The 13,325-nt window shown below is 52.0% G+C and overlaps 6 protein-coding genes across 6 annotated transcripts; 4 read left to right on the plus strand and 2 right to left on the minus strand.

Annotated features, from left to right (window-relative positions):
* Positions 1-10: 10 nt before the first annotated feature.
* P170DRAFT_353352 (PhzF family phenazine biosynthesis protein) lies at positions 11-979 on the plus strand (the record flags this gene model as incomplete). The annotated part of the gene is made up of 1 exon (XM_024843976.1): positions 11-979. The coding sequence occupies one exon, from the start codon at positions 11-13 to the stop codon at positions 977-979; it is 969 nt and encodes a 322-aa protein (XP_024705861.1).
* Positions 980-983: 4 nt separating this feature from the next.
* On the plus strand, positions 984-2,185 carry P170DRAFT_148225 (uncharacterized protein). Its single transcript, XM_024842504.1, has 2 exons — positions 984-1,421; positions 1,496-2,185. The coding sequence occupies exons 1-2, from the start codon at positions 1,154-1,156 to the stop codon at positions 2,044-2,046; spliced, it is 819 nt and encodes a 272-aa protein (XP_024705862.1). The 5' UTR covers positions 984-1,153; the 3' UTR covers positions 2,047-2,185.
* On the minus strand, positions 2,125-4,151 carry P170DRAFT_381406 (TFIIH/NER complex subunit TFB2). The gene is made up of 3 exons (XM_024845567.1): positions 3,800-4,151; positions 3,662-3,749; positions 2,125-3,549 (listed from the first exon to the last, which is right to left on the minus strand). The coding sequence occupies exons 1-3, from the start codon at positions 3,921-3,923 to the stop codon at positions 2,325-2,327; spliced, it is 1,437 nt and encodes a 478-aa protein (XP_024705863.1). The 5' UTR covers positions 3,924-4,151; the 3' UTR covers positions 2,125-2,324.
* On the plus strand, positions 3,837-5,437 carry P170DRAFT_148265 (PaaI family thioesterase). Its single transcript, XM_024842505.1, has 9 exons — positions 3,837-4,202; positions 4,264-4,304; positions 4,431-4,443; positions 4,505-4,570; positions 4,624-4,666; positions 4,728-4,799; positions 4,865-4,911; positions 4,970-5,151; positions 5,219-5,437. The coding sequence occupies exons 1-9, from the start codon at positions 4,176-4,178 to the stop codon at positions 5,286-5,288; spliced, it is 561 nt and encodes a 186-aa protein (XP_024705864.1). The 5' UTR covers positions 3,837-4,175; the 3' UTR covers positions 5,289-5,437.
* An 8-nt stretch (positions 5,438-5,445) lies between these two features.
* On the minus strand, positions 5,446-10,195 carry P170DRAFT_381411 (RNA helicase aquarius). The gene is made up of 4 exons (XM_024845568.1): positions 9,903-10,195; positions 9,742-9,842; positions 6,200-9,685; positions 5,446-6,126 (listed from the first exon to the last, which is right to left on the minus strand). The coding sequence occupies exons 1-4, from the start codon at positions 10,136-10,138 to the stop codon at positions 5,672-5,674; spliced, it is 4,278 nt and encodes a 1,425-aa protein (XP_024705865.1). The 5' UTR covers positions 10,139-10,195; the 3' UTR covers positions 5,446-5,671.
* A 178-nt stretch (positions 10,196-10,373) lies between these two features.
* P170DRAFT_356315 (THO complex subunit THO1/HPR1) lies at positions 10,374-12,707 on the plus strand (the record flags this gene model as incomplete). The annotated part of the gene is made up of 7 exons (XM_024844142.1): positions 10,374-10,613; positions 10,688-10,766; positions 10,820-10,938; positions 10,996-11,652; positions 11,708-11,857; positions 11,909-12,222; positions 12,281-12,707. The coding sequence occupies 7 exons, from the start codon at positions 10,374-10,376 to the stop codon at positions 12,705-12,707; spliced, it is 1,986 nt and encodes a 661-aa protein (XP_024705866.1).
* Between the last annotated feature and the right edge of the window lie 618 nt (positions 12,708-13,325).

The raw sequence follows: 13,325 nt of genomic DNA on the forward strand, positions 1-13,325 counted from the left end.
TCCCTCCACCATGGGTCAGCGACTCCGGTTCATCACCTTGGATGTTTTTACCTCGCAGCCGTACGCGGGGAATCCTCTGGCGGTCGTCTTCCTCCCAGAACCAGACAACCCCGCCTCGGTTCCTCTGACCCAGAGCCAGAAGCTATCCATCACGCGGGAATTCAATCTCTCGGAGACGATCTTCGTGCATGCAGGGGGCGACGAGAAACGGACCATTGACATCTTCACCACCGCCTGCGAAATCCCCTTTGCAGGCCATCCAACCATCGGCGCTGCTTCGTGGTTTTTGTGCCATTCTCCGATCACCCAGGAGAGAGAGCGCGTTCGGTGCCTGGTCACCAAGGCTGGGGAGATTCCAATCTCACTGCAGCAGTCGCTCCAGGAGCCGGGCGTAGTGGCGAGGATCGCGCATAATGTTCGTTTCCACGCCGCGCGGTATCCGCTAAGTGAGCTACTCCGGCTTCATGCGTCTTTGACCCCCTTTTTCCCGGCCGCGGCCCAGGACATGCTGTCGTTTCCGGTGGTCTCGATCGTCAATGGGATGAGCCAGGTGCATGTCGAGTTGCCTTCTCTGAACGCACTGGCCGCCGTGACGACTTCGGCCGGCGGCGAAGTGATCTCTGTTCATGGTCAGTATCTGGACGAAGGATGGAGGTCGGGCCATTGCGTTTTATACTTCTACGTGCGGGACGTCGAGGATGCGCTATTGGGGACTCGCGTAATACGCACCAGGATGATCTTGGGAAACGAAGAAGATGCGGCCACGGGCAGCGCCGCGAGCGGGCTGGTAGCATATCTGTCCCTGACAAATGAACGACTCGGGAGGCACACGTATGACATTGTCCAGGGCGTGGAAATGGGCCGACGCAGCCAGATTGGAATTGACATCACAACTAGCCCTGAGAAGGTCGAGAGTCTTGAGTTGAAAGGAGCAGCGGTGCCTGTGAGCGAGGGCACCATCTTGATTCCCGGGGAATGAGCGCCGCGGCGGAAGGAGGAGGAGGAGAAGAAGAGAAAGAGGGTCGAATGCGTGTAACTAAACTTCGTTGGCAAATATGAACCTTTCCAAGCTCGCTCCCCAGCGTCCTCGTCCGTTTCCTCCCTCTCCATCTTACATTCTGCCACTCGGCCTTCTCGCCCTTCGCCTCCAACAATGATGGAGAAGCAGGGCCGCCAGTCTTCGATTGTGAATTCATTGCAGTCCCTTAAGAGCACACTGGGCGACAAAGGTTCTCGAAGGAAGAAGCCCCTGGGTTCCACCTCCAACTTCATTGCCTCACGGATCCCAACCCCATCCAAGCCCCCCCAGGGAGACATGTACTCCCATGGGGTTTATCGACAGGAGGGACGAAGGAGTGTGCTCTCGTCTCTGGGCCAGCGATACCTGAATAGAAGGAAGAGTGGCAAGGAATATCGCCCTGGTAAGAGGCAGCGCCCCAATTCTACATCGTGATAGTCAACAGGACTAGTCAGTCTGACAGCGGGGAAATCCCAGTTGACCAATTCCGTGCCGAACGTGAGGGCGGGCGTCCTTGTGAAGTCCTGGCTCCAAGCCCACGGCCGGCTAGCATCGCGAGACAACCGCCTGTGATGAATGCCTTGCCGGCATCAGTTACAGTTCCCCGGATGCCAGAGAACTGCCGTTCACCCGCGCCCTCGAGGGTGTTCAAGGCCTTTGCGCGACCAAAAGAGACGATCAGGGGAAGCAGAATGGCGTCGTGCTTCAGGCGATCGGCTCCTGCTGGACCCGTCTTGGAGGTCACCGAGCCCCAGCCCCGACAGTACTGGCTGGGACGGCTTGTCACCCTCACCAATGCGTTTCATTACGAGGACTCCTTCCATCAACCGGACATTGCCACCGGATTTGGAATGCTGTCCAGTTATTCTCGTCCCCTGGGGCGTTCCGATGCCGATCTCTCGGATTATCGCACCAAGCGCGCGTTCATGGTTCTCGAAAACGTCTGTACAACGGACCAGGCGAGCGCCAGCCTTCGGGCTTTCCGGGAGGAATATGTTAGATTTCATGGAGATTGCTGGATGCGCTAGTCTCTCCAACCCTCGATGTGCATGTCTATCGATTGGGATGGTCATGGATGGAAGCGGAATAGAAAGAGAAATTACTGTACAATTGTCATCGATTATATTTCCGCAACGTCTAGATTTACTTTGTCATGAGTCCCAGCCCTGGCCCGCTCTCTCCAAATTCCCTCGAGGATCCCGTAAACGCCAGATCGAACCCAATCATCATGCGCCGATATGAATAACAACTTCCATGGCCTTGCTGCTGTGGCCCCCGTGTGATCTCAGCTCCCACTGTCGGGGCCTCATTTCCTACTCCTCAAAAATGCCGCCACCTGCTCATGCCGAGTGACGAAGAACATACGTTTCCGATCCGACTTCCACACCAGAACCCCGATCTCCTCGGCGTAACGACACGGGGCTTCGTACTCAGCCAGGCTGACGAAATCCTTGAATAGAAACCCAGGCGTAGCTTTGACACGGTCTCTTTCCAGCTGCCAGAGACGGATCTGGTCCACCACGGTGGGCGGCAGGACAGATGCAGGGATACCGGCCTGGTTTGACGTGGACCGGGACACATTGTGCTTGCGCATTTGTGGATGTGCATGCGTAGATAAGTATGAAATGATCTGATCGGCGGTAATCCCCATCTCGATGGCTCGGCGCACGGACTGGCGAGTGATCTTGCCCGTGATCAGGTTGGGAAATCGATATTTCAGAGTGGTGAAGAGGGCGATGAGGGAGATCTGCAGCGGTGACGATGTATACGCATACAGTCGATAGTTTGTTTCAATGATGATGAAGCCAGAACCAGCCTTACTGCCGGTGGTGCCGGTGGGCCCGGAGAGGGAGCCCGAGATAGGATTACTCAGAGCACTGGAGTCGGAGGTAAGAGTGGTCGCGAGACGCGTGGGGTAGAAGTAGCTAGCCTCGGGCGAATCTTGATAGACAATCCCGAAGTCGGCCAGATCGGTCAATGTTCGAAGCTGAAAGGAGGTCAGGTGCTCTTTTTGATAGGACTTCCCCAGCTCCAGGCTGCTTAGAAGGAAGAGAAAGGACAGGACTTCCACGCTATCCATCCCGATGGCTTCTGCGCTTTCAACGTAGAGGATGAGAATATGCCAAACCTGGGTGCTCACATCCTGCAAGACAAATGCGAACCCGTCTTGCGTGATCTCCACACGACGATCCTTGATCTCGACAAGGTGTCCGGCCTGCAGCAACTGCTTCACACCCTTGCTTAAATTCACATCACGCTGGATCCCCAGCCCACTTGTACCCACCATGTATCCCAGCACTCCCTCCCATTGCCGGCGCGCATAGTCATCCAAATCGGCAATTGATACAGTCGCCCCGGTAGAAGCATGTGAAAGAACACCGAATGATTGCGTCTGTTCGGCTCCAGTGAGAGCTTGTCGGAGAGAGGAGGAGAATGGATTGGTGACCATGTAGGCTCGAACATTGTCCGCTGTCACCGTGTTCGATAGGATATGTAACCGTCCCAATATTGACAGCGCGTTGTCACGTTCCCTGCAAGCCAACGAAGAAAGGTGCATCCGCTGTTAATCAATCAATTCGCGGATGCAGATCGGAATCGAGAAGGAATAAAGGAGGGATAAAGAATAGCTGTAGCGCCACTCACTTCAAGCTCTCGGATTTGACCCAAACCTCCAGATCCGCCGCGGGGAGGGGGTCTCTGAGGTAAAGAAGAGCCATGACAAAACATTTTGCTAGGCCAGAGATTAGATTCGAGCTTCAACAGCCAACCCACTTGACGTACCAAGGTCAGGCAACATGCGCCTGAAAATAGCGAGCGCTGTGGAGGGCTGCTGGTAAAGCTTGAAGAAGACCGTCCCAGGTAGGCCTTCGAGATAGTCAAATGGACGGGATGGAGCGGCCACCATCTTGCCTGCAGGATTCAGCGAGACTTCAGCTCCACGGCATAGTGGGATCGCCTCGAAGTGATGGGAGGAACGGACAAAGAGAGAGCAAGAGGGAAGGAAGGTTGAGAAATCATGCGCTCCGGTGACCCGAGCGGCCACGAAGCGCAGTCCGGGCCGATGACCTCACGGGACTTGCCTGGTCTTCCGCACTTCCTCCCGCGTCGCCCTCTCTCCCTCTCTCTCTTCCACCACCACCCCCGGCTTGTATAAAGGATGCCTGCGTTGCGATTCGTACGATCGGTAGGAGCCCCCTCTGTCGCTGTTTGGCTTCTGGTCTTCCTCGCAATCTAATGATCCCTAGGTTTGGGAGTCCTTTCGGGCTACTTCGGGCCTGGAACCTCGGTAAGTAGCATTGACAGTTACTGTATCCTATATATAGTTGCATCTGCACGTTCCTCAGAGAACATAAACGCCCCCCAACATCTATAAATGGAATTCTAAAAGGACTGTCTATCGACGTATTACCAGTCTTCTCAACAATGTAAGTATGGCATATCCAAGCATCGGGGATGTACATACATACTGACTGATGCTTGCCCTAGCTTCGCGTGACCGCTGCTAGACCAGGAGTAGTCAATTTCGAGCTCGACATCCAGAAGGAGCATACGGTAGCTCATCCCTTCCTGCTGTTGCCGTTGAGCAGCGATTGACACTCCGTTAGAATCGCCTGAGTATCCTCCACGGTGGCACCATTGCTAGTATGGGTATGTCGTCGTAGAATAACCCCCCTTCTCTTCAACCGTGCCACTGACTACTGTGATGAAGTGGACCTAGGTGGATCACTGGCCGTTGCCTCTCGTGGGCTGTTTGCTACGGGCGTCTCTACCGACCTTAATGGTGCGTTGAAACGTCCGAGCTATTGATGCAATGCCCAATGGGTACTGACGACTACTCGAATCCAGTAACATATCTCAACTCCGGAGGCAAAGTTGGCGACAAAATCCTAGCCGTGAGTTCCCCTGTGGTCAGAAAGTACTGCCCAGAGGCATGTGCTAACTTAGATCCAGGAGGTCAACTGTGATAAATGTAGCTTTCCGCCATTTGCCCTGTCTATCATTGCGGTAGATGCCCCCGAATTGATTCTGAACACAATTGACCCCTATGTTGCAGTTGGCAAAACACTTGCGTACACCTCCATCAAATTTCTGAACAGTAAGGGTGAAGTCGTTGCAAGAGGAAGCCACACCAAGTAGGGACCACCCTTGATGCTGTGGTATTCCACATGGACAATGGCCATTTCACTGACAACCTTGTAGATATGTGGCACGCGCCTGGAAAGATCCTCAGAACATTGTTGAGGAGCTAAGTGAGAGTGATCAGAAATAGGGTCTCTAGGGCATGCATGCACAGGGCCATTCATCTACTACACCAAACGGAGTGCATAGGATCGGGTGCGTTGTAAATTACTGCGGCACAGAAGGTTCACGTCTTAGTCTCTAGATAATCGAATGTAAATATCTTGGTTGCATTCTCCTTTCAAGCAGCGAAATCACACCCCAAAGGAGGTTAATTTTCCCGTTGCAAATAATCAACAGCAATCACCAACCAAATACATAGATGTAAATGAACATAATCATGAAACATAGATAAACACCAAGAGCCGCCCGATGCCCACAAGACTCACGATATCATGAGGTTGGAGTTTTCGAGATCAAAGGCAAAAATATATCCGATACTGAGTCCTTCTGAATAAAAAGCGGCCGTTCCTTTTAGTTTGCACCTAATACATGCTCATGCAATGGATCGTCATCTTGTGGCTCTTCACCAGCCCCCAACATGACTTCATCTTCATCCATCAGTTCATCCGCACCATCTGGCATTGCGTCTTCAACGACAACATCTTGATTGCCCATGGCCTTCAGCTTAGCCTGGGTCATTTCGAAGACGTACTGGCCCAGGTGCTCAACCCCTTCCATGGGTGTGCCTTGGACCTCATCATCAAGAGATCGTGTGGTCGGAAACATTTCTCCTGCGGCGAGCATGAGTTTGTCCGGTCGCCGGAACAAAAGATCGAACGCGGGTTTAAGTTCGTAGCACGACTCCAAAACCTCGCGGCGACCAAGGATATAGAGACCGAGGCGGGCACGAGAAAGGGCAACGGTCAGCCGACGGACATCACGAAGGTATCCGATTGTACGAGTGCGAGTGAGGGAAAGAATTACATCTGCAGATCTCAAGTTAGAGTTGTGCTCGACCAGTTATCACCAGAGGGTGCCTCCACGACATAAAGGACTTACAATCATTCTGTTCACCCTGATACTTGTCCACCGTAGTTACGATTTTGGGCATACCGAAGAGAGCATTTTTGCTACAACGGTGCCCCAAAACATCCTTGATCAATGCTGTTTGTCCCGCATAAGTGGCAAGGATAGATATCTTCGATGCTGGGTAGCCGAGAAGTCGCATATATTGGTAGATAGCAACCGCATATTCCGCCTCTCCTAGGTTCTGGATGAAATGCGGCGTGGGCTCTCTTTCGCCCGAGCCCTGGTAATCAGGGACATTGATGAATTGGTAATCGAACTGAAAGCCAGCATTTGCCTGTTTGAATTCCTCGGCTGTTTTGACGACAGGCAAATCCCCAAGATGCTGATAACGCCACCGGAAGAGCTCAGCAATACTACTCCGCGCGCGTCCCTGTTGATCAAGTGCGATAACAGGAACCCCCAGTCGGACGAGGCGAAGGAAAAGACTCTGTTCGAAATGCGCATATTGCCGGAAGGCATGGTTCTGCACGATCGGAGAATTTTGAAGGTGATCACCACAAAGAACTATGCGCTTCAAGGGGAGCTGGCCATCCTTCATGTTCTGTAAAGCCGTGGGAATAAAACTCTCGACTTCTGTGATTTGCGCTGCTTCTTCCATAACAACGTTGTCATAATGGAAGCCAAGGTCGGCAATCTCCTGACGGCGCATCGCAGCGTGTGTGGATGTCATCGCGATAATCCGTGCTTCTTTGACTAGGAGGTAGTTTGCTTTATCTTTAGGCTGTCTCAAAATCTCAAAAGGCCGGATATCTTCGAGCTCGGAGAATATCTTGGAAATGTGCCGTTGACAGCCTTCTGCCGCATCCAGAACCACGTCCTTCGGAGCCGAAGGGTCGAAAACAGGCTGGGGAGTATTTGAAAAGAAAGCATGGAATGGGAAGTCCGCAATGATCTTTCCTGTGGAGGCGTTGTCGACGCGGGCATTGTCCCAGAACTTCGCCCACGCAGGTTGGATGTAAACAGTGTTGAAGTATCCGGCGGTCTCACAAGAGCTTCCGTGAGCCCCCTGTGCCCCAATGGATGCTGCCAGCCGTGTAACTTCAGATAGGAAATAATTCCGGTTGTCGAAGAACGATTCGACACGCCCATACTTGCTGTAACTCGTCTCGGTTTCCAACTCCTCTTCACCGTGACCAAGACGCAAGAGATGGCGCTCATCAATGTCCAGAGCAACGATCTTCTGGAACAGTTGGTTCAGGGCCTGGTTACTATGTGCAATAAGCAGAGTACGCTCTTTTGGGAAGTTATGGTAGATGTTGTTGATGATCTGGGTTGCAACATCCGTTTTGCCGGTTCCCGGGGGGCCAACGACGATAGTGAGACCAGGTTGGGTGCCAGATGCGATAGCTTCTGCCTGGGCCGGGGTGAAGGGGATGGAATTGAGCTTGGGGGCATCGATCGGATAAGGTCCACGGTTCGGCGGGTTATAGGTCGATACACGAAGCGATTTGGGAGCTGTCTGCTGTCTTTCGGCCTGATCTCGCCGGCGTTTTTTCGACGTGTTGGTGGTAGAGGCTTGTGGCTGGGCGGGTTCAATGTATTCAAGGACGTATGGAGGCCCGAAGCTCGAGCCCTGCTCTCCCGAAGGCTCAATAGCCATGCCTGGAAAACTTTCCACTAGATGCTGCCAGTTTATGAAAGTGTCTCGGAAATCGACAGACGAGAGTCGGTTGGACAATTCCGTATATCGAGCCCCCGCCGGGTCGCCGTAGCCCAGGAAAATATCCTGGACCCAAGAGGGAAGGGCAATGTTTGAAACAATAAGCTTTTGCATGGTCTCAAGTATTGACTTGAAATTATTTTCCCTCCCTTTCCTTCTGGCGACAACATTTATCAATGGGTAGATATCCGCCTTGCCTTGCATGTTGTGGTCTTTGTCGGCCTTGAAAGCAGCCGGATCTAGGTTGACCAACAACCTCCTAACACGCGCTCTGGACTTAAACCCGTTTGTTTGGTTTAAGGCAGGCTCGCGTATCGGACGGCCGTTTTCATCAAGCACCTGCACAATTTCGGCCGTCCGAACGTGGGTGATACGGGGGCTATCAGTCGAGGTAGAGTCAAGAGCCTCCAGTGTGCCTGGGCCCCCAGATTGCACAGCCAACAGGAAAACCACATCATCAGTGCGGAGAGACTCCCAATCCTTTCTAATGTGGTCGGCTAGTCTCCCAACTTCAATAGTGATCTCTGCTCTCACGAAAGCCGGATTTGCCGAACCAACCTTAGCGGGTGCAACTTCAATGATTGCAGGCTTGGAAATCGGAATAGCCATGCGAGAAAACCCTTCAAAGGTTGGGCCTTTTCCATCCCGACTAGCCCGTGGTTGCATTCGCTTGACTATTGCTTCCATATCTTTGCGGACTTGGAAAAAAGCCTCAGAGCGATATAGAACAAATGAACGCCAAAGGAAATCACCAAGACTTAAATATTGAAGATTCAATTTCGGGATTGCAATTGGCCGCGATCCATCATATGTTTCGTTTCGAAGCAATGCCGGGTCGTAGAGGTTTTCTTCTGTAGGGAGAATAGCAAGATGCGAGGATGTTTCTTGGAAAGACGTCTTTCGTTCATAGGAAGCCAAGATAATTTCAAGGTACAGCTGCCGGTTGGGTAAGACTTGAGACTGACTGGGGTAAACGGTTCGAAAGCCAAGATGTGAACAAAGATTCTGCAGCTCTGGCTCGTCCAAAGAGGCCAGTTGCCCCTCCAGTTCAGAACGTTGCTCAATGGAGCCATAGTTTGATAAAGCAAGAATCATCAGTTTATCCTTGAAAAGTTTCATTGAAATCCTCTGCAGATGTGACAGCTCCTGGCAATGGACCTCATACACCGCCTGAGGAGACAAAGTCTCCCCCGTATGGTCATCGATGGCGAAATTGACAAAATGTACTAGAAGACCGTAAAGATCCCGGAATAGCGTGTTCTCCGGGGCGCAATACAACTGTGATAAGCGAATGACAGAAAGCAAGTTGAGATCTTTTAGCAGCGTGTTCACGTAGCGCCTGGTGGGCAGTTGACTTTCCAGGTCCACCAGAAATTCGAGAAACCGCTCGCAGTAGCGGAGGTTATCCGATTGGTCCTTCTCAGACCCGGTCAGCCTCCGCAGAAAATCGAGAAGCATCGTGTATAGCCATGATCGTTCGAATCGCGCTTTCGCCTTCGATGTTTCATCTCCCGCTTCATATCGTTTTGCAGCCGCCCTCCAGGTCTTCTTCAGCGTTGGACCCTTCGAAAGTACACGGTCCCTAGCTTCATCACTAGATAGATTGTGCCATATTGATATAGAAACGAGGGGGGCGCATTCTTTTCGTATTAGAACATTTTCGAGTGACTGGAAGGCACTGATGATGAACGACATTATAGACAGGCGCGAAGATGTAGGAATCGATTGATCAATGCTCATGGAGAGGATTCGGTGAAACAAGTTCGAAAAATCGTCAGGTCTCTCGGAAAAGGTACCTAATGACGCTGTTAGCACCCAGCCAAGCCATCCTTGATACTTGCGCAAGACATACTCCATATCGGCAAATGCTCGCGTTGCTTGACGCTCACGATGTGCGTTAATAACAGCACGTGGTAATTCGAAGCTTCTTCTGAGTAGGCAGGCCAAAGAAACCTTCGAAAAGTTAGCCGACTAACCCCACACATTCGATCGGACATCAGGTAGCAAGCGAACCTTTCTAGTATATTCAGGTTCTCCAGGGCGAGAAGAGAGTGAAGGCTAAAATTCTCGGCCTCTAGAGGATCCCATATCTCTTTCTTGATGGTATCCGGCTTGATTTTGCGGGCCTTCGACGCCTCGGGCCAGTGAGTCTTTGCCAGTTGCACCCACGGACTGTCTTCGCGGAAGTCTTCCACGGTGGGCCTGGTGTCAAGGCTGTGTGCCATTGCCTGACGTGTATGTAGGCCCATTCCTTGAAGCTGGAATTGTTCAGAACGAATCCGAGCGCGAAGCGGAGTTATCTGCGCAGGTTGTCCGTCGCAGCGGAAATGGAAAGCTTCTGGCGCGCGTCTAGTGAAGTCACTGCGGCGGCTAGAGCCCGCAGAGCCGCAACGCATTATTTAATCCCAGATCTCTTTGTCCTCCACGACAGCACGTCCGTTTGCGCTGTTCTCACCACCACCATCCTTGCGCATTCAACGGAAAATGGCGGAAGTGGATGCTGAAACGACTCATGCCTATAGGCGACTTGTTGAGCGTCTCCTGACCCAAGCCGAACAAGTCAAACCCGACAAGCAGATTGAACCCCCCTTGACGGAGACGCATCTCGGCGACTCCTTCTGGCTAATCCAGGGAGAGGATGAGCAGATCGCGAAACGATTTAGCCAACAAACACAGTTTGCTGCTGTTGAAATTGCATTTAGGGAAAAGTTCTATCATCTTCTCGTACGCGATCCCGTTTGTCTTTTGCGCGCTTCTGGTTGTCGGAGAATCTATAGCTGATTGTTGATCCTCTGAAGGCCAATACAACAATTGACGAGCCGGGCTTCATTCAAATATGGAACCTCCTCGATATCATTTCCATATTTTCTGACAATGGTCAGTATTCAAAGTGCCTTTGAACATTTGGTTGGTCTCCTAATATGTTGTAGAGCAATGCGAACCCGGTTTGATTTTCTGGCTCATCGAGGAGCTGCTCGATAGTCAGACCATAGAGGGCTGTCGCAAGGTTTTCGATTACTTGGAGTCTCGGAGAGAGCGGAATACAAAGGTATGCAACAATCTGCACCCTCATGCTCTAGGTTGAAAATAGCTAACGATACCGAAGAAACACTTCAAACAGAAAAGCTTGATTATTCTTCGATCTTGCAACGAGCTACTGCGAAGATTATCTCGGGCCGAGGATACCGTGTTCTGTGGCCGCGTTTTTATCTTCTTGTTCCAAAGCTTTCCTCTGGGAGATAAGAGCGCTGTCAATCTCCGGGGTGAATACCATACCGAAAATGTGACGACGTTCGACGAGAATGTTACGAGTGGAGGCAATAAGGATGATGAAATGGATGTGGAGCCCTCCAATGGACAAGACGCATCTGCGAGAGTGGAGGAGCCTGATACAGTCTCTCAGACGCCTGCGCAGGAATCGCCGAAAGCACCGAAACTAGTTGTTTCCAAAAGTGATGACAAGGGCGAGGAGACCAAGATTGATTTAGATAGACTCTACCCGATGTTCTGGAGTCTACAAGCCTATTTCTCGGCCCCAACCAAAACCTTCGATCCCCACCACTTCGCTACATTCAAGTCAGGGCTCGAAGCTACACTGTCGACATTTCGTTCAATGCATATGGACATGGAGAATTCGGGAGCCGCGAGGACGTCCGAAGAAACCAGGAAATCCTCCAAACGGAAACGGACTGCGGACGGACAAGAGATTGCGAGCAGTTTCAATCCCAAATATCTGACCAGTAGAGACCTGTTTGATCTCGAAGTTCGTACCGCCCTTTTGAATTCGCTCAGGCCCCATCGCTGATTCTTTGTTCTAGATCAATGACACCGCTTTTCGAAGGCACGTTCTCGTTCAAGCGCTCATTCTCTTGGACTTCTTGCTTTCTCTTACGCCTAAAGCGAAAGCAAAGATGGCCGACATGACCAACAAATCCGTGCTTTACGGTTTCGTGTTGAATGATGAAGATGTAAGACTCTTTCCTGTTGGATCCTTGTGGATAATATTGATAGTTGAGTAGACAAGATGGGCCGCGAAAACCAGAAAAGCCATTGAGGAGTACCTTCAAGAGGGAGTCGGTGGCAAATTCTACTATCGCATGGTAGACACTGTATTGTCAAGGGACAAGAATTGGGTGCGCTGGAAAGCAGAGGGCTGCCCTTTGATCGAAAACCCTCCGGTGTCGGTGACCGAGTATGCCGGCGCCCGTGAGCAAGCGACGAAAGTTTATGCAAACAAACGCCTTCGTCCCTCACCGATGGGATCACTGAACCTCAGCTTTCTTTCCGAAGGCGAGTCAACTGCTGGTCTCGAGAGACTAGCCGAGTCTGAAAGGTATATTCTAGTATCATGCATGTCTTATCCCGCACTGTGTTGGCTGACGTCACTCCAGATTCACCGTTCCCGCCGCCGATTCATTTCTGATGGGCATCATGGATGATGACTTGGATATCGATATGGCAAGTACAAAGGCCGATAAGGAGCATGCAATGCGTGCAAAAGCGAGCAAGACCTGGCGGATTTTGCGGCTCTCTGCGAAAAGTAAACTGGCAGCTTTTCCAAAACTCGAGGATGGCAAAAACGTTAGGGCTCTGTTTGAGACGAACCCACCGACCGAGGACACCCCCCAGACACTCGAGGGGACTCCCCAGGTAACAGAGGCGGCAACAAAGGCTCCCGGCGAGAACCAGGCCGCTGAACTGGGGCCCAACCACGGCGTTGGCAATGCCGAGAAAGAAAACCCAATCGTTGCCACCGAACAGACATCAGCCGAGTCGACGGACGTAATTGCTGCGGGCAAGAAAGAACAAGAGACGTGAGGTAACCCACTCTGCTAGACTTGGCGGAGACAACCAACTCTTGAGTGGCCTTCGTTAGCGGTCAGGCATCGCTGACGGCTACGCTTACTGGCCGCCCACGAGATGCCCGGCTCATTCATGGGACTGCTGCAGTGGTATGCATCGATGTCACAATGCTAATAATGGGAACGCCCTGCAGCTGGGCGGCGAGGAGAGGGGCCGGGGATGCGAGCGAACGCGAGTGAAATGGGCACAGAAGTTAGTTTCGGGGGGCAGGGCATCTGGCATTATCACTGGCTGTCACGAGGCAGCTGCGAGATTACGGCGGGGACGGCGACCTTTGTGATTGGTATTGGCTGATAAACCACCTTTGCCCCCCTCCCTTTGGGCTCACGAGGTGGCCCTACTTCGGACATGCCTGCGAAGTGGCAAACCTCTCGATCACCGAGGCATCCCCGCTTATTGTCAATCAATACTGGCCGTGGCCTGTACTCTGTCCATCCCATTGTTTCTGACAGGTCGGGATTCAGGACAAACAAAGCGATGACCGGCACGCAAAACAAGGTTGTCGTCGGAACGTACCGCCCTTCGGAAATTATTGAGGGTCGTCGGGTTAATAGGAATTGCCCACTGCGGCCT

The sequence above is a fragment of the Aspergillus steynii genome (genome assembly GCF_002849105.1).
Source record: "Aspergillus steynii IBT 23096 chromosome Unknown P170scaffold_3, whole genome shotgun sequence".
Lineage (NCBI taxonomy): Eukaryota > Fungi > Ascomycota > Eurotiomycetes > Eurotiales > Aspergillaceae > Aspergillus > Aspergillus steynii.